We start from the raw sequence: 21,139 nt of genomic DNA, 5'->3' as shown, positions 1-21,139 counted from the left end.
ACAGAACGAGAAGCAGAAGTCCTCATGATCGTGGAGTTTTGGCAGCTGCCAATAAACTTGAGGATAAATGAGCGAGAGAGGCAATGCAAAGAGAGTTAGATATTTGGAAAGAATTTGGAGCTTATTCTGAGGTAAAAGATAAGGGTCAACGAACTTTGTTGCATGGACGGGTTTGTACTGAAAAATTTCTTGCAGATGGGACTTTTCAGCCTGAAGAGAGGTTGATAGCCAGGGGTTTTGAAGAGAAACTGGGTGATACAGATGTTCCAGTGGATTCTCCCGCTGCTGGATAGGTAATCTTAAAAATCTTTTTGGCAATATATTGATGGGAGTGTTATTCCCGTCCCGGTGAATCGGACTAGGTCATCACAGAAAGGTGAGGTATATCTCAAGAGACAGAGCAATTGTGAAGCTTGATTGGTCAGTTGAACTGGTTGTGCACTCAGACTGGACCAGATGCTAGTTGTGATGTGTTGGAATTAATTACCTCAATGAAACACCCCACAGTAGAGAATGTTTTAAGGGCAAATAAAACATTATGAAAATTAAATATAGTTAAATGTGTACTTAAGTTCCCATCCTTAGGTGACCCAAAGAAAATGAAGCCAGTTATCTTTAGCGATGCTTCAGATGCTAATCTTCCTGATGAGTTTTCTAATGCAGCTGTTTTCATAGTGTTTCTTATGAGTGAGAATGGGAAATATTGTCCTTGAGCTGAGGACTCTGGCTGCTGAAACACTGGCTCTTGTCGACACAGTGGATATGGGATTCTATTTGGTAAATATTTTGAGTGACATCCTGTACAGTGGGAGTACTGAAGATAGTATACCCAGTGAATGTTATGTCGACAATCGTTCACTGTGGGATAATGTAGACTCTACAAGAAATGTGAGTGAGGAACGATTACAGATTGACCTTGCTGGCTTGAAACAAATGCTGGAGAGAAAGGAAATCTCTAAAATTAAATGGGTGGATTGAAGTCATCAACTGTCGGATTGTTTTACTAAAGGAGGCACATGTACAAAGGAATTATTCGGGGTCCTGGAGAAGGGTCACCTCACAATGGAATCTTTGAATAGTATAAGTTGTACAGAGTATGGAAGGTTTGATTTTTGAAATTTTTATTTGTATTGTGTAAATAAAGTTTATTTTTATTTATTTCGAGAGAGAGAAGGAATCTGTTAGTTGTATCCATGTGATTTATATCAATTAGTGTTAATTGTATTCAGGTGGTGTGTATCAATTGGGAACTCCATTGTATCCATTTATGAGAGAGCTGATCTGGGGCGTGTTGTGTGTTTAAGGGGAATCTCTGTGAATAAAGGCTTGGAAGCAACTGATACGAGAGCAACTCCAGTATTCGATCCTTCACCACCGGGCTATCCAATTTATTACACATCGAACCAATGCTGAACCTGCCCTGGGAGTGTTTTTAATGGGACAGTGTAGAGGGAGCTTTACTCTGTATCTAACGTGTGCTGTACCTGCCCTGGGAGTGTTTGATGGGACAGTGCAGAGGGAGCTTTACTCTGTATCTAACCCGTGCTGTACCTGCCCTGGGAGTGTTTGATGGGACAGTGCAGAGGGAGCTTTACTCTGTATCTAACCCGTGCTGTACCTGTCCTGGGAGTGTTTGATGGGACAGTGTAGAGGGAGGTTTACTCTGCATCTAACCCGTGCTGCACCTGCCCTGGGAGTGTTTGATGGAACAGTGTAGAGGGAGCTTTACTCTGTATCTAACCCATGCTGTATCTGCCCTGGGAGTGTTTGATGGGACAGTGTAGAGGGAGCTTTACTCTGTATCTAACCAATGCTGCACCTGCCCTGGGAGTGTTTGATGTGACAGTGCAGAGGGAGCTTTACTCTGTATCTAACCCGTGCTGTACCTGCCCTGGGAGTGTTTGATGGAACAGTGTAGAGGGAGCTTTACTCTGTATCTAACCCATGCTGTACCTGTCCTGGGAGTGTTTGATGGGACAGTGTAGAGGGAGCTTTACTCTGTATCTAACCCGTGCTGTACCTGCCCTGGGAGTGTTTGATGGGACAGTGCAGAGGGAGCTTTAGTCTGTTTCTAACCTGTGCTGTACCTGCCCTGGGAGTGTTTGATGGGACAGTGTAGAGGGAGCTTTACTCTGTATCTAACCCGTGCTGTACCTGCCCTGGGAGTGTTTGATGGGACAGTGTAGAGGGAGCTTTACTCTGTATCTAACCCGTGCTGTACCTGCCCTGGGAGTGTTTGATGGGACAGTGTAGAGGGAGCTTTACTCTGTTTCTAACCCGTGCTGTACCTGCCCTGGGAGTGTTTGATGGGACAGTGTGGAGGGAGCTTTACTCTGTATCGAACCCGTGCTCTACCTGCCCTGGGAGTGTTTGATGGGACAGTGTGGAGGGAGCTTTACTCTGCATCTCACCCGTGCTGCACCTGCCCTGGGAGTGTTTGATGGGACAGTGTAGAGGGAGCTTTACTCTGTATCTAACCTGTGCTGTACCTGCCCTGGGAGTGTTTGATGGGACAGTGTAGAGGGAGCTTTACTCTGTATCTAACCTGTGCTGTACCTGCCCTCGATGCGTTCGATGGGACAGATTAGATGGTGCTTTATTCTGAATCTAACTAGTGCTGTACCTGCCCTGGGAGTGTTTGATGCGATAGTGTACATAAGAACATAAGAAATAGGAGCAGGAGTAGGCCACAGGGCCCCTCGAGCCTGCTCGCCATTCAATCAGATCATGGCTGATCTTCAATCTCAACTCCACTTTCCTGCCCGATCCCCATATCCCTTGATTCCCCTAGAGTCCAAAAATCTATTGATCTCAGCCTTGAATCTATTCAATGACTCAGCATCCACAGCCATATTGGGGCAGAGAATTCTCGCAATTTACAACCATCTGAGTGAAGAAATTCCTCCTCATCTCAGTCTTAAATGGCCGACCCCTTGTCCTACAAATTTGCCCTCCAGTTCTCGACTCTCCAGCCAGGGTAAACAATCTCTCAGCATCTACCCTGTCAAGCCTCCTCATAATCTTATATGTTTCAATGAGATCACCTCTCATTCTTCTAAACTCCAGAGAGTATAGGCCCATTCTACTCAATCTCTCCTCATAGGACAACTCTCTTAACCCAGGAATTAATCTAGTGAACCTTTGTTGCACTGCCTCTAAGTTAAGTATATCCTTCCTTAGATAAGGAGACTAAAACTGTGCACAGTACTCCAGGTGAGGCCTCATCAAAGCCCTGTACAATTGTGGTAAGACTTCCTTACTCTTGTACTCCAACCCCCTTGCAATAAAGGCCAATGTCCTAATTGCTTGCAGTACCTGCATGCTAACTTTTTGTGTTTCTGGTATGAGGACACCCAAATCTCTCTCAACACCAATATTTAATAGTTTCTCATCAGTTAAAAAATATTCTGTTTTTCTATTCCTCCTACCAAAGTGAATAACCTCACATTTCCCCACATTATACTCGATCTGCCACCTTCTTGCCCACTCACTTAATCTGTCCTTATCCCTTTGCAGACTCTTTGTGTCCTCCTCACAGCTTACTTTCCCACTTAGCTTTGTATCGTCAGCAAACATGGATATATTACACTCAGTCCCTTCATCTAAGTCATTAATATAGATTGTAAATAGCTGAGGCCCAAGCACTGATCCTTGCGACACCCCACTAGTTACAGCCTGCCAACCTGAAAATGGCCCGTTTATCCCCACTCTCTGTTTTCTGTCCTTTAACCAATCCTCTATCCCTGCTAATATATTATCCCCAATCCCATGAGCCCTTATCTTGTGTAACAACCTTTTGTGTGGCACCTTATCGAATGCCTTTTGTAAATCCAAATATACAACTTCCACTGGTTTCCCTTTATCTACCCTGCGAGTTACATCCTCAAAAAACTCTAATAAAGTTGTCAAACACAAGTTCCCTTTCATAAAACCATGTTGACTCTGCCTGATCATATGATGATTTTCTAAGTGCCCTGTTACGACGTTCTTAATAATGGATTCCAGCATTTTCCCAACGACTGATGTCATGCGAACTGGCCTGTAGTTCCCTGTTTTCTCTCTCCCTCCTTTCTTGAATGGCGGGGTTACATTTGCTACCTTCCAATCCACTGGGACCGTTCTCGAACCTAGGGAATTTTTGAAGATTATAACCAATGCATCCACTATCTCTGCAACCACCTCTTTTAGAACCCTGGGATGTAGGCCATCAGGTCCAGGGGATTTATCAGCTTTTAGTCCCATTAATTTCTCCAGTACTTTTTCTCTGCTGATAATAATTATTCTAAGTTCCTCACTCTCATTAACCCCCTTGGTTCCGCACTATTTCTGGTATGCTTTTTGTATCTTCTACTTTTACGAGGATGTAACCAGGACTGGAGAATTTTAGCTATGTGGAAAGATTGGATCGGCAGGGGTTATTTTCCCTGGAAAACAGGAGGCTGAGGGGTGATTTAATTGAGGTGTACAAAATTATGACTGGCCGAGATAGAGTGGATAGGATGGACCTATTTTCCTAAGCAGAGGGGTCAATAACTAGAAACATAGAAACATAGAAAATAGGAGCAAGAGTAGGCCATTCGGCCCTTCGGGCCTGCTCCGCCATTCAAAATGATCATGGCTGATCGTCTAACTCAGTACCCTGTTCCCGCTTTTTCCCCATATCCCTTGATCCTTTTAGCATTAAGAAATATCTCTTTCTTGAATACATCTAATGACTTTGCCTCCACTGCCTTCTGTGGTAGAGAATTCCACAGGTTCACCACCCTCTGAGTGAAGAAATTTCTCCTCATCTCGGTTCTCAATGGCATATCCCGTATCCTGAGACTGTGACCCCTGGTTCTGGACTCCCCAGCCATCGGGAACATCTTCCCTGCATCTAGTCTGTCTAGTCCTGTTAGAATTTTATGTGTTTCGATGAGATCACTTCTCATTCTTCTAAACTCTAGTGAATATAGGCCTAGTCGACCCAATCTCTCCTCATATGTCAGTCCTGCCATCCCAGGAATCAGTCTGGTAAACCTTCATCGCACTCTCTCCATGGCAAGGACATCCTTCCTCAGATAAGGAGACCAAAACTGCACACAGTACTCCAGATGTGGAATTTGCTGCCCCAGGAAGCTGTGGAAGCTACATCATTAAATAAATATAAAAGAGAAGTAGACAGATTCCTAGAAGTAAAGGGAATTAGGGGTTACGGGGAGCGGGCAGGAAATTGGACATGAATTTAGATTTGAGGTTAGGATCAGATCAGCCATGATCTTATTGAATGGCGGAGCAGGCTCGAGGGGCCGATTGGCCTACTCCTGCTCTGATTTCTTATGTTCTTATGTTCCCAAGGCCCTGTACAACTGCAGTATGACATCCCTGTTCCTGCACTCAAATCCTCTTGCAATGAAGGCCAACATACCACTCACCTTCCTAACTGCTTGCTGCACCTGAATGCTCGCTTTCAGCGACTCGTGTACAAGGACACCCAGGTCTCGTTGCACCTCCCCTTTTCCCAATCTATCACCATTCAGATAATAATCTGTCTTTCTGTTTTTACAACCAAAGTGGATAACCTCACATTTATCCACGTTATACTGCATCTGCCATGTTCTTGCCCACTCACCCAACTTGTCTAATTCACATTGGAGCCTCTTTGCATCCTCCTCACAGCTCACATTCCACCCCAGCTTTGTGTCGTCTGCAAACTTGGAAATGTTACATTTAGTTCCCTCATCCAAATCATTGATATATATTGTGAATAGCTGGGGCCCAAGCACTGATCCCTGCGGTACCCCACTAGTCACTGCCTGCCACCCGGAAAAAGACCCGTTTATTCCTACTCTCTGTTTCCTGTCTGTCAACCAATTCTCAATCCATGCCGGTATATTCCCCCCAATCCCATGTGCTTTAATTTTGCACACTAACCTCTTGTGTGGGACCTTATCAAAAGCCTTTTGAAAATCCAAATACACCACATCCACTGGTTCCAGGGTACAGATGCTATAGGAAAGATAGAGCAGGAGGTAAGAGAGGAGGGGGAGTTGCGTTCTTGATTAGGGAGAACATCACGGCAGTAGTGAGAGGGGATATATCCGAGGGTTCGCCCACTGAGTCTATATGGGTAGAACTGAAAAATAAGAAGGGAGAGATCACTTTGATAGGATTGTACTACAGACCCCCAAAGAGTCAACGGGAAATTGAGGAGCAAATATGTAAGGAGATTACAGACAGCTGCAAGAAAAATAGGGTGGTAAAAGTTGGGGACTTTAACTTTCCCAACATTGACTGGGACAGTCATAGCATTAGGGGCTTGGATGGAGAGGAATTTCTCATTCAGTATGTGGATGGCCCGACTGGAGAGGGGGCAAAACTTGACCTCCTCTTGGGAAATAAGGAAGGGCAGGTGACAGAAGTGTTAGTGAGGGATCACTTTGGGACCAGTGATCATAATTCCATTAGTTTTAAGATAGCTGTGGAGAATGATAGGTCTGGCCCAAAAGTTGAAATTCTAAATTAGGGAAAGGCCAATTTTGATGGTATTAGACAGGAACTTTCAGAAGTTGATTGGGAGAGTCTGTTGGCAGGCAAAGGGACGTCTGGTAAGTGGAAGGCTTTCAAAATTGTGTTAACCAGGGTTCAGGGTAAGCACATTCCTTATAAAGTGAAGGGCAAGGCTGGTAGAAGTAGGGAACCTTGGATGACTTGGGAGGTGGAGGCCCGAGTCAAAAAGAAGAAGGAGGCATATGACATGCATTGGCAGCTGGGATCAAGTGGATCCCTTGAAGAGTATAGAGATTGCCGGAGTAGAGTTAAGAGAGAAATCAGGAGGGCAAAAAGGGGACATGAGATTGCTTTAGCAGATAAGGCAACGGAGAATCCAAAGAGCTTCTACAAATACATAAAGGGCAAAAGAGTAACGAGGGAAAGAGTAGGGCCTCTTAAGGATCAACAAGGTCATCTATGTGCGGAACCACAAGAGATGGGTGAGATCCTGAATGAATATTTCACATCGGTATTTACGGTTGAGAAAGGCATGGATGTTAGGGAACTTGGGGAAATAAATAGTGATGTCTTGAGGAGTGTACATATTACAGAGAGGGAGGTGCTGGAAGTCTTAACGCGCATCAAGGTAAATAAATCTCCGGGACCTGATGAAATGTATCCCAGGACGTTATAGGAGGTTAGGGAGGAAATTGCGGGTCCCCTAGCAGAGATATTTGAATCATCCACCGCTACAGGTGAGGTGCCTGAAGATTGGAGGGTAGCAAATGTTGTGCCTTTGTTTAAGAAGGGCGGCAGGGAAAAGCCTGGGAACTACAGACCGGTGAGCCTGACATCTGTAGTGGGTAAGTTGTTAGAGGGTATTCTGAGAGACAGGATCCACAGGCATTTGGAGAGGCAGGGACTGATTAGGAACAGTCAGCATGGTTTTGTGAGTGGAAAATCATGTCTCACGAATTTGATTGAGTTTTTTGAAGGGGTAACCAAGAAGATAGATGAGGGCTGTGCAGTAGACGTGGCCTACATGGACTTTAGCAAAGCCTTTGACAAGGTACCGCATGGTAGGTTGTTACATAAGGTTAAATCTCACTGGATCCAAGGTGAGGTAGCCAATTGGATACAAAATTGGATTGACGACAGAAGACAGAGGGTGGTTGTCGAGGGTTGTTTTTCAAACTGGAGGCCTGTGACCAGCGGTGTGCCTCAGGGATCGGTGCTGGGTCCGCTGTTATTTGTTATTTATATTAATGATTTGGATTAGAATTTAGGAGGCATGGTTAGTAAGTTTGCAGATGACACCAAGATTGGTGGCATTGTGGACAGTGAAGAAGGTTATCTAGGATTGCAACGGGATCTTGATAAATTGGGCCAGTGGGCCGATGAATGGCAGATGGAGTTTAATTTAGATAAATGTGAGGTGATGCATTTTGGTAGATCGAATCGGGCCAGGACCTACTCCGTTAATGGTAGGGCGTTGGGGAGAGTTATAGAACAAAGAGATCTAGGAGTACAGGTTCATAGCTCCTTGAAAGTGGAGTCACAGGTGGATAGGGTGGTGAAGAAGGCATTCGGCATGCTTGGTTTCATTGGTCAGAACATTGAATGCAGGAGTTGGGATGTCTTGTTGAAGTTGTACAAGACATTAGTAAGGCCACACTTGGAATACTGTGTAAAGTTTTGGTCACCCTATTATAGAAAGGATATTATTAAACTAGAAAGAGTGCAGAAAAGATTTACTAGGATGCTGCCGGGACTTGATGGTTTGACTTATAGGGAGAGGTTAGATAGACTGAGACTTTTTTCCCTGGAGAGTAGGAGGTTTGGGGGTGATCTTATGGAAGTCTATAAAATAATGAGGGGCATAGATAAGGTAGATAGTCAAAATCTTTTCCCAAAGGTAGGGGAGTCTATAACGAGGGGGCATAGATTTAAGGTGAGAGGGGAGAGATACAAAAGGGTCCAGAGGGGCAATTTTTTCACTCAAAGGGTGGTGAGTGTCTGGAACGAGCTGCCAGAGGCAGTAGTGGAGGCGGCTACAATTTTGTCTTTTAAAAAGCATTTGGACAGTTACATGGGTAAGATGGCTATGGAGGGATATGGGCCAAGTGCAGGCAATTGGGACTAGCTTAGGGGTATAAACTGGGCAACATGGACATGTTGGGCCGAAGGGCCTGTTTCCATGTTGTAAACTGCTATGATTGTATGATTCTATGATCTATTCTACTAGGTACATCCTCAAAAAACTCCAGTAGATTTGTTAAGCATGATTTCCCTTTCATAAACCCATGCTGACTTTGTCCAATCCCGTTAATGCCCTCCAAGTATTCTGTTATCACATGTTGTATAATAGACTCTAGCATTTTCCCCACTTTCTGATGTTCGGCTAAATGGTCTGTAATTCCCTGTTTTTTCTCTCCCTCCTTTTTTAAATAGTTGGGTTACATTTGCCACCCTCCAATCTGTAGGAACTGTTCGAGTCTATCGAATTTTGGAAGATGATCACCAATGCATCCACTATTTCCAGGGCCACTTCCTTTAGTACTCTGGGATGTAGATTTTCAGGCCCTGGGGATTTGTCAGCCTTTAGCCCCATTAATTTCCCAAGCACTATTTTTTTTTAACTTATACTGATTTCCTTCAGTTCCTCCCTCTCACTGGACCCTTGGTTCCCTAACATTTCTGGGAGGTTATTTGTGTCCTCCTTTGTGAAGACAGAACCAAAGTTTGTGTTTAATTGTTCTGCCATTTCTTTGTTCCCCATTATAATTTCCCCCATTTCTGACTGTAAGGGACCTACATTTGTCTTCACTAATCTTTTTCTCTTGACAAAATTATAGAAGCTTTTACAGTCAGTTTTTATGTTCCCTGCTAGTTTACTCTCATACTCTATTTTCCCCTCTTAATCAATCTCTTTTGTCCTCCTTTGCTGAATTCTAAACTGCTCCCAATCTTTAGGCTTGCCGCTTTTTCTGGCAATTTTATACGTCTCCTCTTTGGATCTAATACTATCCCTAATTTCTTTTGTAAGCCACGGTTGAGCCACCTTTCCAGTTTTATTTTTGTACCAGACAGGAATGAATAATTGTTGCAATTCCTGCACACGTTCTTTAAATATTAGCCATTGCCTATCCACTGTCATCCCTTTTAGTAAAGTTCCGCAATCTATCATATCCAACTCGCACCTCATACTTTCGTAATTCCCTTTATTTAGATTCAGGACCCAAGTTTCGGATTCAACTACTTCACTCTCCATCTTAATGAGGAATTCTATCATGTTATGGTCACTCTTCCCTAAGGGATCCCGCACAACAAGATTGTTAATTAATCCTTTCTCATTGCACAATACCCAGTCTAGGATCGCCTGTTCTCCAGTTGGTTCCTCAATGTATTGGTCTTGAAATCCATCATGTACACACTCCAGGAATTCCTCGCCCAGTATTCTTGCTAATTATTGCGAACTAACGAGGAGGCAAAGTAATTGGTAGAAGGATTAGAAGGGGAGCTGAGGAAAAAATGTTTCACCCAGAGGGTGGTGGAGGTCTGGAACTCACTGCCTGAGAGGGTGGTAGAGGCAGAAACCCTCAACTCATTTAAAAAATACTTGGATGTGCACCTGAAGTGCCGTAACTGACAAGGCTACGGTCCAAGTGCTGGAAAGTGGAGTTCGGCTGGGTGGCTCATTTTCAACCGGCGCGGACATGATGGGCTGAATGGCCTCCTTCTGTGCCATAAATTTTCTATGATTCCATGATTCTATACTCTGAAGACAGAGGCAAAATATTTGTTTAAAGTTTGCCATTTCCTTATTCCCCATTATAATTCCTCCTGTCTTAATCTCCAAGTGACCAATGTTTACTTTTGCTACTCTTTTCCTTTTAACATGCTTGGAGAAGCTCGAACAATCTGTTTTTATATTTCTTGCTAGTTTACTTTCATATTCTGTTTCCTCCCTTTTTATCAATTGTTTGGTCGTCCTTTGCTTGTTACTAAAACTCTCCCAATCCTCAGGCTTACGATTCTTCTTGGCAGCATTGTGGGCCTCTTCTTTTAAGCTAATACTCTCTTTAACTTCTTCATTTAGCCATGGATGGATCACTTTTCCTGTGAAGTTTTTCTTTCTCAATGGAATGTATATTCATTGAGAATTTTGAAATATTTCTTTAAATGTTTACCATTGCTGTTCTACCATCATACATTTTAATCTAATTTTCCAATCGACCTGAGCCAATTTTTCCCTCATACCTGTGCGATCGGCTTCATTTAAGTTTAAGACTCCAGTTTCTGACTTAAGGACATCACTCTTAAACTCAATGTGCAATTCTGTCATATTATGATCACTCTTCCCCAGGGGATTCTTTACTTTGAGATTAATAATTAAACATATCTCATTACACAGTTCAAGATCAAAAAAGCCTGTTCCCTGGATGGTTCCATGGTGTATTGTTCTAGGAAACCGTCTCAAATACATTCCATGAACTCATTCTCCAAACTACATTTGACAATTTGATTTGTCCAGTCTATATGTAGATTAAAGTTCCCTTTGGACAGTGTAGAGGGAGCTTTACTCTGTATCTAACTCGTGCTGTGCCTACCCTGGGAGTGTTTGATGGGACAGTGTAGAGGGAGCTTTACTCTGAGTAAAGAGAAAGTAAAATGATGGGATGGTTGAGGTAGCTGTGGAGCTCTAACAGTGGGAAAGTCAGTGAGTTCAGTGAGGTCCGGTGATTATAAGAGCCTCTAAGCTCCCTGTTGATCTACTGGAGCATTCCGGTCCCCCTGTGTGTCTTTGGAGCACAGTTATTTTGTTTATTAAGGGGACTGTTAATGAATATTGTTCCGCTGGATAACCAGAGGTTTCTGTTCATTCACTCCTCACAGAATTACTTCCGAGACTCGTGGAACGTGTTTGACTTTGTGACAGTGGTGGGCAGCATCAGCGAAATCATCGTGACAGAATGCAAAGTACGGTGATTCAATCTGTTAAATCTAAACGTCAGAGAGGGCACGATCGTATTGTGTGAGAGAGAGTGAGAGTGGGAGCGATCGTATTGTGTGAGAGAGAGTGTGAGAGAGGGCACGATCGTATTGTGTGAGAGAGAGTGAGAGTGGGAGCGATCGTATTGTGTGAGAGAGCGTGTGAGAGAGGGCACGATCGTGTTGTGTGAGAGAGAGTGTGAGAGAAGGCACGATCGTATTGTGTGAGAGAGAGTGTGAGAGAGGGCACGATCGTGTTGTGTGAGAGAGAGTGTGAGAGAAGGCACGATCGTATTGTGTGAGAGAGAGTGTGAGAGAGGGCACGATCGTGTTGTGTGAGAGAGTGTGAGAGTGGGAGCGATCATATTGTGTGAGAGAGAGTGTGAGAGAGGGCACGATCGTGTTGTGTGAGAGAGAGTGTGAGAGAAGGCACGATCGTATTGTGTGAGAGAGAGTGAGAGTGGGAGCGATCGTATTGTGTGAGAGAGAGTGTGAGAGAGGGCACGATCGTGTTGTGTGAGAGAGAGTGTGAGAGAAGGCACAATCGTATTGTGTGAGAGAGAGTGTGAGAGAGGGCACGATCGTATTGTGTGTGAGAGAGGGCAGGATCGTATTGTGTGAGAGTGTGAGAGGGGGCACGATGGTATTGTGAGAGAGGGCACGATGGTATTGTGTGTGAGAGATTGCGAGAGAGAACACGATCATATTGTATGAGAGAGTATGAGAGAGGGCACGATCGTATTGTGTGAGAGAGTGTGAGAGAGGGCACGATCGTATTGTATGAAAGAGAGTGAGAGAGAGCACGATCGTATTATGTGAAAGAGAGTGAGAGAGAGCACAATCGTATTGTGTGAGAGAGTGTGCGAGAGAGCACGATCGTGTTGTGTGAGAGAGCGTGTGAGAGAGGGCACGATCGTGTTATGTGAGAGAGAGCAAGATCGTATTGTGTGAGAGAGAGTGTGAGAGAGAGCACGATCGTATTGTATGAGAGAGAGTGAGAGAGAGCACGATCGTATTATGTGAAAGAGAGTGAGAGAGAGCACAATCGTATTGTGTGAGAGAGTGTGCGAGAGAGCACGATCGTGTTGTGTGAGAGAGCGTGTGAGAGAGGGCACGATCGTATTGTGTGAGAGAGAGTGTGAGAGAGGGCACGATCGTATTGTGTGTGAGAGAGGGCACGATCGTATTGTGTGAGAGTGTGAGAGAGGGCACGATCATATTGTGTGTGAGAGATTGTGAGAGAGAGCACGATCATATTGTATGGGAGAGAGTGAGAGAGAGCACGATCGTAATTGTGTGAGAGAGTGTGAGAGAGAGCACGATCGTATTGTGTGAGAGAGAGAGAGGGCACGATCGTATTGTTTGAAAGTGTGAGAGAGAGCACGATCGTATTGTGTGAGGTGAGTGTGAGAGAGGGCACGATCGTATTGTGTGAGAGAGAGCACGATCGAATTGTGTGAGAGAGAGTGTTAGAGAGAGCACGATCGTATTGTGTGAGAGAGAGTGTGAGAGAGGGAACGATCGTATTGTGTGAGAGAGAGTACGATCGTATTGTATGAGAGAGTGTGAGAGAGAGCACGATCGTAATTGTGTGAGAGAGAGTGAGAGAGGGCACGATCGTATTGTACGAGAAAGAGTGTGAGAGAGGGCACAATCGTATTGTGTGAGAGAGAGTGTGAGAGAGAGCACGATCGTATTGTGTGAGAGAGAGTGTGAGAGAGGGAACGACCATATTGTGTGAGAGAGAGTGTGAGAGAGAGAGCACAATCGTATTGTGTGAGAGAGAGTGTGAGAGAGAGCACAATCGTATTGTGTGAGAGAGAGTGAGAGAGGGAACATTCGTATTGTGTGAGAGAGAGTGAGAGAGGGCACGATCGTATTGTGTGATAGAGAGCACGATCGTATTGTGTGAGAGAGGGCACGATCGTATTGTTTGAGAGAGAGTGTGAGAGAGAGCACGATCGTATTGTGTGAGAGAGAGTGTGAGAGAGGGAACGATCGTATTGTGTGAGAGAGAGTGTGAGAGAGAGCACGATCGTATTGTGTGAGAGAGGGCACGATCGTATTGTGAGAGAGAGCACGTTCGTATTGTGTGAGAGAGGGCACGATCGTATTGTGTGAGAGAGAGTGTGAGAGAGGGAACAATCGTATTGTGTGAGAGAGAGATTGAGAGAGGGCACGATCGTATTGTGTGAGAGAGAGTGTGAGAGAGGGCACGATCGTATTGTGTGAGAGAGTGTGAGAGAGGGCACGATCGTATTGTGTGAGAGAGAGTGTGAGAGAGGGCATGATCGTATTGTGTGAGAGAGGGCACGATCGTATTGTTTGAGAGAGAGTGTGAGAGAGAGCACGATCGTATTGTGTGAGAGAGAGTGTGAGAGAGGGAACGATCGTATTGTGTGAAAGAGAGTGTGAGAGAGAGCACGATCGTATTGTGTGAGAGAGAGTGAGAGAGAGGGCACAATCGTATTGTGTGAGAGAGGGCACGATCGTATTGTGTGAGAGAGAGCACGATCGTATTGTGTGAGAGAGGGCACGATCGTATTGTGTGAGAGAGAGTGTGAGAGAGGGAACGATCGTATTGTGTGAGAGAGAGATTGAGAGAGGGCACGATCGTATTGTGTGAGAGAGAGTGTGAGAGAGGGCACGATCGTATTGTGTGAGAGAGAGTGTGAGGGAAAGCACGATCGTATTGTGTGAGAGAGTGTGAGAGAGGGCACGATCGTATTGTGTGAGAGTGTCTGAGAGAGGGATTAAATATATTGTGTGAGAGAGTGTGAGAGAGGGCACGATCGTATTGTGTGAGAGAGAGTGTGCGAGAGGGAACGATTATATTGTGTGAGAGAGTGTGAGAGAGAGCACAATCGTATTGTGTGAGAGAGAGTGTGAGAGAGGGTACGATTATATTGTGTGAGAGAGAGTGTGAGAGAGAGCAGAAGCGTATTGTGTGAGAGAGTGTGAGAGAGGGCACGATCGTATTGTGTGAGAGAGGGAACGAGTGTATTGTGTGTGAGAGAGGGAACGAGTATATTGTGTGAGAGAGTGTGAGAGAGGGCACGATCGTATTGTGTGAGAGAGAGTGTGAGAGAGGGAACGATCGTATTGTGTGAGAGAGAGTGTGAGAGAGAGCACGATCGTATTGTGTGAGAGAGAGTGTGAGAGAGGGAACGACCATATTGTGTGAGAGAGAGTGTGAGAGAGAGAGCACAATCGTATTGTGTGAGAGAGAGTGTGAGAGAGAGAGCACAATCGTATTGTGTGAGAGAGAGTGAGAGAGGGAACATTCGTATTGTGTGAGAGAGAGTGAGAGAGAGGGCACGATCGTATTGTGTGAGAGAGAGTGAGAGGGCACAATCGTATTGTGTGAGAGAGGGCACGATCGTATTGTGTGATAGAGAGCACGATCGTATTGTGTGAGAGGGAACGATCGTATTGTGTGAGAGAGAGTGTGAGAGAGGGCATGATCGTATTGTGTGATAGAGAGCACGATCGTATTGTGTGAGAGAGGGAACGATCGTATTGTTTGAGAGAGAGTGTGAGAGAGAGCACGATCGTATTGTGTGAGAGAGAGTGAGAGAGAGGGCACAATCGTATTGTGTGAGAGAGGGCACGATCGTATTGTGTGAGAGAGAGCACGTTCGTATTGTGTGAGAGAGGGCACGATCGTATTGTGTGAGAGAGAGTGTGAGAGAGGGAACGATCGTATTGTGTGAGAGAGAGATTGAGAGAGGGCACGATCGTATTGTGTGAGAGAGAGTGTGAGAGAGGGCACGATCGTATTGTGTGAGAGAGTGTGAGAGAGGGCACGATCGTATTGTGTGAGAGAGAGTGTGAGAGAGGGCATGATCGTATTGTGTGAGAGAGGGCACGATCGTATTGTTTGAGAGAGAGTGTGAGAGAGAGCACGATCGTATTGTGTGAGAGAGAGTGTGAGAGAGGGAACGATCGTATTGTGTGAGAGAGAGTGTGAGAGAGAGCACGATCGTATTGTGTGAGAGAGAGTGAGAGAGAGGGCACAATCGTATTGTGTGAGAGAGGGCACGATCGTATTGTGTGAGAGAGAGCACGATCGTATTGTGTGAGAGAGGGCACGATCGTATTGTGTGAGAGAGAGTGTGAGAGAGGGAACGATCGTATTGTGTGAGAGAGAGATTGAGAGAGGGCACGATCGTATTGTGTGAGAGAGAGTGTGAGAGAGGGCACGATCGTATTGTGTGAGAGAGAGTGTGAGGGAAAGCACGATCGTATTGTGTGAGAGAGTGTGAGAGAGGGCACGATCGTATTGTGTGAGAGAGAGTGTGCGAGAGGGAACGATTATATTGTGTGAGAGAGTGTGAGAGAGAGCACAATCGTATTGTGTGAGAGAGAGTGTGAGAGAGGGTACGATTATATTGTGTGAGAGAGAGTGTGAGAGAGAGCAGAAGCGTATTGTGTGAGAGAGTGTGAGAGAGGGCACGATCGTATTGTGTGAGAGAGGGAACGAGTGTATTGTGTGAGAGAGAGTGTGAGAGAGGGAACGAGTATATTGTGTGAGAGAGTGTGAGAGAGGGCACGATCGTATTGTGTGAGAGAGAGTGTGAGAGAGGGAACGATCGTATTGTGTGAGAGAGAGATTGAGAGAGGGCACGATCGTATTGTGTGAGAGAGAGTGTGAGAGAGGGCACGATCGTATTGTGTGAGAGAGAGTGTGAGAGAGGGAACGATCGTATTGTGTGAGAGAGAGTGTGAGAGAGAGCACGATCGTATTGTGTGAGAGAGAGTGAGAGAGAGGGCACAATCGTATTGTGTGAGAGAGGGCACGATCGTATTGTGTGAGAGAGAGCACGATCGTATTGTGTGAGAGAGGGCACGATCGTATTGTGTGTGAGAGATTGTGAGAGAGAGCACGATCATATTGTATGGGAGAGAGTGAGAGAGAGCACGATCGTAATTGTGTGAGAGAGAGAGAGGGCACGATCGTATTGTTTGAAAGTTTGAGAGAGAGCACGATCGTATTGTGTGAGGTGAGTGTGAGAGAGGGCACGATCGTATTGTGTGAGAGAGAGCACGATCGTATTGTGTGAGAGAGAGTGTTAGAGAGAGCACGATCGTAATTGTGTGAGAGAGAGTGAGAGAGGGCACGATCGTATTGTTTGATAGAGAGTGTGAGAGAGAGCACGATCGTATTGTGCGAGAAAGAGTGTGAGAGAGGGCACAATCGTATTGTGTGAGAGAGAGTGTGAGAGAGAGCACGATTATATTGTGTGAGAGAGAGTGTGAGAGAGAGCAGAAGCGTATTGTGTGAGAGAGTGTGAGAGAGGGCACGATCGTATTGTGTGAGAGAGGGAACGAGTGTATTGTGTGAGAGAGAGTGTGAGAGAGGGAACGAGTATATTGTGTGAGAGAGTGTGAGAGAGGGCACGATCGTATTGTGTGAGAGAGAGTGTGAGAGAGGGAACGATCGTATTGTGTGAGAGAGAGATTGAGAGAGGGCACGATCGTATTGTGTGAGAGAGAGTGTGAGAGAGGGCACGATCGTATTGTGTGAGAGAGAGTGTGAGAGAGGGAACGATCGTATTGTGTGAGAGAGAGTGTGAGAGAGAGCACGATCGTATTGTGTGAGAGAGAGTGAGAGAGAGGGCACAATCGTATTGTGTGAGAGAGGGCACGATCGTATTGTGTGAGAGAGAGCACGATCGTATTGTGTGAGAGAGGGCACGATCGTATTGTGTGTGAGAGATTGTGAGAGAGAGCACGATCATATTGTATGGGAGAGAGTGAGAGAGAGCACGATCGTAATTGTGTGAGAGAGAGAGAGGGCACGATCGTATTGTTTGAAAGTTTGAGAGAGAGCACGATCGTATTGTGTGAGGTGAGTGTGAGAGAGGGCACGATCGTATTGTGTGAGAGAGAGTGAGAGAGGGCACGATCGTATTGTTTGATAGAGAGTGTGAGAGAGAGCACGATCGTATTGTGCGAGAAAGAGTGTGAGAGAGGGCACAATCGTATTGTGTGAGAGAGAGTGTGAGAGAGAGCACGATCGTATTGTGTGAGAGAGAGTGTGAGAGAGGGAACGACCGTATTGTGTGAGAGAGAGTGTGAGAGAGAGAGCACAATCGTATTGTGTGAGAGAGAGAGTGAGAGAGGGAACATTCGTATTGTGTGAGAGAGAGTGAGAGAGAGGGCACGATCGTATTGTGTGAGAGAGAGTGAGAGGGCACAATCGTATTGTGTGAGAGAGGGCACGATCGTATTGTGTGATAGAGAGCACGATCGTATTGTGTGAGAGAGGGAACGATCGTATTGTGTGAGAGAGATTGTGAGAGAGGGCATGATCATATTGTGTGAGAGCGGGCACGATCGTATTGTTTGAGAGAGAGTGTGAGAGAGAGCACGATCGTATTGTGTGAGAGAGAGTGTGAGAGAGGGCATAATCATATTGTGTGAGAGAGGGCACGATCGTATTGTTTGAGAGAGAGTGTGAGAGAGAGCACGATCGTATTGTGTGAGAGAGGCTGTGAGAGAGGGAACGATCGTATTGTGTGAGAGAGAGTGTGAGAGAGAGCACGATCGTATTGTGTGAGCGAGAGTGAGAGAGAGCGCACAATCGTATTGTGTGAGAGAGGGCACGATCGTATTGTGTGAGAGAGAGCACGATCGTATTGTGTGAGAGAGGGCACTATCGTATTGTGTGAGAGAGTGTGAGAGAGGGAACGATCGTATTGTGTGAGAGAGAGTACGATCGTATTGTGTGAGAGAGAGTGTGAGAGAGGGCACGATCGTATTGTGTGAGAGAGGGCACGATTATATTGTGTGAGAGAGCGTGAGAGAGAGCACAATCATATTGTGTGAGAGAGAGAGCACGATCGTATTGTGTGTGAGAGAGGGAACGATCGTGTTGTGTGACAGTGAGTGTGAGAGAGAGCACGACCGTATTGTGTGAGAGAGGGAACGATTATATTGTGTGAGACAGAGTGTGAGAGAGGGCACGATTATATTGTGTGAGAGAGTGTGAGAGAGAGCACGATCATATTGAGTGAGAGAGAGCACGATCGTATTGTGTGAGAGAGAGTGTGAGAGAGGGCACGATCGCATTGTGTGAGAGAGAGTGTGAGAGAGGGCACGATCGTGTTATGTGAGAGAGAGTTTGAGAGAGAGCACGACCGTATTGTTTGAGAGAGGGAACAATTATATTGTGTGAGACAGTGTGTGAGAGAGGGCACGATTATATTGTGAGAGAGAGTGTGAGAGAGAGCACAATCATATTGTGTGAGAGAGAGCACGATCGTATTGTGTGAGAGAGAGTGTGAGAGAGGGCACGATCATATTGTGTGAGAGAGGGCACGATCGTATTGTGTGAGTGAGAGTGTGAGAGAAGGCACGATCGTATTGTGTGAGACAGATAGTGAGAGAGGGCACGATCGTATTGTGTGAGAGAGAGTGTGAGAGAGGGCATGATCATATCGTGTGAGAGAGAGATTGAGAGATGGAACGATTATATTATGTGAGAGAGTGTGAGAGAGGGCACTATCGTATTGTGTGAGAGAGAGTGTGAGAGAGGGGGCGATTATATTGTGTGAGAGAGTGTGAGAGAGGGCACGATAGTATTGTGTGAGAGAGAGTGTGAGAGAGGGAACGATTATATTGTGTAAGAGAGGGCACGATCGTATCGTGTTGGAGAGAGTGTGCAAGAGGGAATGATTCTATTGTGTGAGAGAGTATGAGAGAGAGCACAAGCGTATTGTGTGAGAGAGGGCACGATCCTATCGTGTGAGAGAGAGTGTGCGAGAGGGAACGATTATGTTATGTGAGGGAGTGTGAGAGAGGGAACGATTATATTGTGCAAGAGAGGGCACGATCGTATCGTGTTGGAGAGAGTGTGCGAGAGGGAATGATTCTATTGTGTGAGAGAGTGTGAGAGAGAGCACAAGCGTATTGTGTGAGAGGGCGTGAGAGAGGGAACGATTATATTGTTTGAGAGAGAGTGTGAGAGAGAGCACAATCGTATAGTGTGAGAGAGGGCATGATCGTATTGTGTGAGGGAGAGTGTGAGAGAGAGCACGATCGTATTGTGTGAGAGAATGTGAGAGAGGGAACGATTATATTGTGTGAGAGAGTGTGAGAGAGGGCACGATCGTGTTGTGTGAGAGAGTGAGAGAGAGGGCACGATTATATTGTGTGAGACAGAGTGTGAGAGAGGGAACCATCGTATTGTGTGAGCTTGAGTGTGAGAGAGAGCGCAATCTTATTGTGTGAGAGACAGTGAGAGAGGGCACGATCGTATTGTGTGAGAGAGAGTGTGAGAGGGGGAACGATTATATTGTGTGAGAGAGAGAGTGAGAGAGGGAACGATTATATTGTGTGAGAGAGGGCACGATTATATTGTGTGAGAGAGAGAGTGAGAGAGGGCACGATCGTGTTGTGTGAGAGAGAGTGTGAGAGAGCGCACGACCATATAGTGTGAGAGAGGGCACGATTATATTGTGTGAGACAGAGTGTGAGAGGGGGAATGATCATATTGTGAGAGAGAGTGTGATAGAGAGCACGATCATATTGTGTGAGAGAGAGTGTGAGAGAGGGCACGATCGTATTGTGTGAGAAAGAGTGTGAGCGGGGGAACAATTATTTGTGTGAGGAAGTGTGAGAGAGGGAACGATTATATTGTGTTTGAGAGTGTGAGAGAGCACGATCGTATTTGTGAGAGAGTGTGAGAAGGGGAACGATCGTATTGTGTGAGAGAGAGGGAACGATTATAGTGTGTGAGAGAGTGTGAGAGAGATGGAACGAGTATATTGTGAGAGAGGGTGTGAGAGAGGGCACGATCGTATTGAGAGTGAGAGAGGGAACGATTATAGTGTGTGAGAGAGTGTGAGAGAGAGGGAACGAGTATATTGTGAGAGAGAGTGTGAGAGAGGGCACGATCGTATTCTGTGAGGTAGAGTGTGAGAGAGGGAACGATTATATTGTGTGAGAGTGTGAGAGAGAGCACGATCGTATTGTTTGAGAGAGAGTGTGAGAGAGAGCACGATCGTATTGAGTGTGAGAGAGAGCACGATCGTATTGTGTGGGAGAGAGTGTGAGAGAGAGCACGATCATATTGTGTGAGACAGAGTGAGAGAGGGAGCAAATATATTGTGTGAGAGAGAGTGTGAGAGAGGGCACGATCGTATTGTGTGAGAGAGTGTGAGAGAGGGAACTATTATATTGTGTTAGCGAGAGTGTGAGAGAGGGAACGATTATATTGTGTGAGAGAGTGTGTGAGAGAGGGCACGATCGTATTGTGTGAGAGAGAGTGTGAGAGAGGGCACGATCGTATTGTGTGAGGTAGAGTGTGAGAGAGGGAACGATTATATTGTGTGAGATAGTGGGAACGAGTATATTGTGTGAGAGAGGGCACGAGTATATTGTGAGAGAGGGCACGATCGTATTGTGTGAGAGAGGGAACGATTATATTGTGTGAGAGAGTGTGAGAGAGGGCAGGATCGTATTGTGTGAGAGAGAGTGTGAGAGAGGGAACGAGTATATTGTGTGAGAGAGTGTGAGAGAGGGCACGATCGTATTGTGTGAGAGAGAGTGTGAGAGAGGGAACGATCGTATTGTGTGAGAGAGAGATTGAGAGAGGGCACGATCGTATTGTGTGAGAGAGAGTGTGAGAGAGGGCACGATCGTATTGTGTGAGAGAGGGAACGATCGTATT

At 45.7% G+C, this 21,139-nt stretch overlaps 1 protein-coding gene across 1 annotated transcript in view; it reads left to right on the top strand.

Moving 5' to 3' along the window:
- Window positions 1-11,451, top strand: part of LOC137309962 (probable voltage-dependent R-type calcium channel subunit alpha-1E) — a gene marked incomplete at its 3' end in the record, with an annotated part of 73,623 nt that extends 62,172 nt beyond the window's left edge. Inside the window, exon 6 of the mRNA XM_067977957.1 lies at window positions 11,368-11,451. Within this exon, the coding sequence (XP_067834058.1) occupies window positions 11,368-11,451 (84 nt within the window). The remainder of the gene's footprint in view (window positions 1-11,367) is intronic.
- Window positions 11,452-21,139: the final 9,688 nt, after the last annotated feature.

The sequence above is a fragment of the Heptranchias perlo genome, unplaced genomic scaffold, assembly GCF_035084215.1.
Source record: "Heptranchias perlo isolate sHepPer1 unplaced genomic scaffold, sHepPer1.hap1 HAP1_SCAFFOLD_195, whole genome shotgun sequence".
Lineage (NCBI taxonomy): Eukaryota > Metazoa > Chordata > Chondrichthyes > Hexanchiformes > Hexanchidae > Heptranchias > Heptranchias perlo.
Note: the sequence above shows the minus strand (reverse complement) of the source record. Positions and strands in the feature narration are given on the sequence as shown.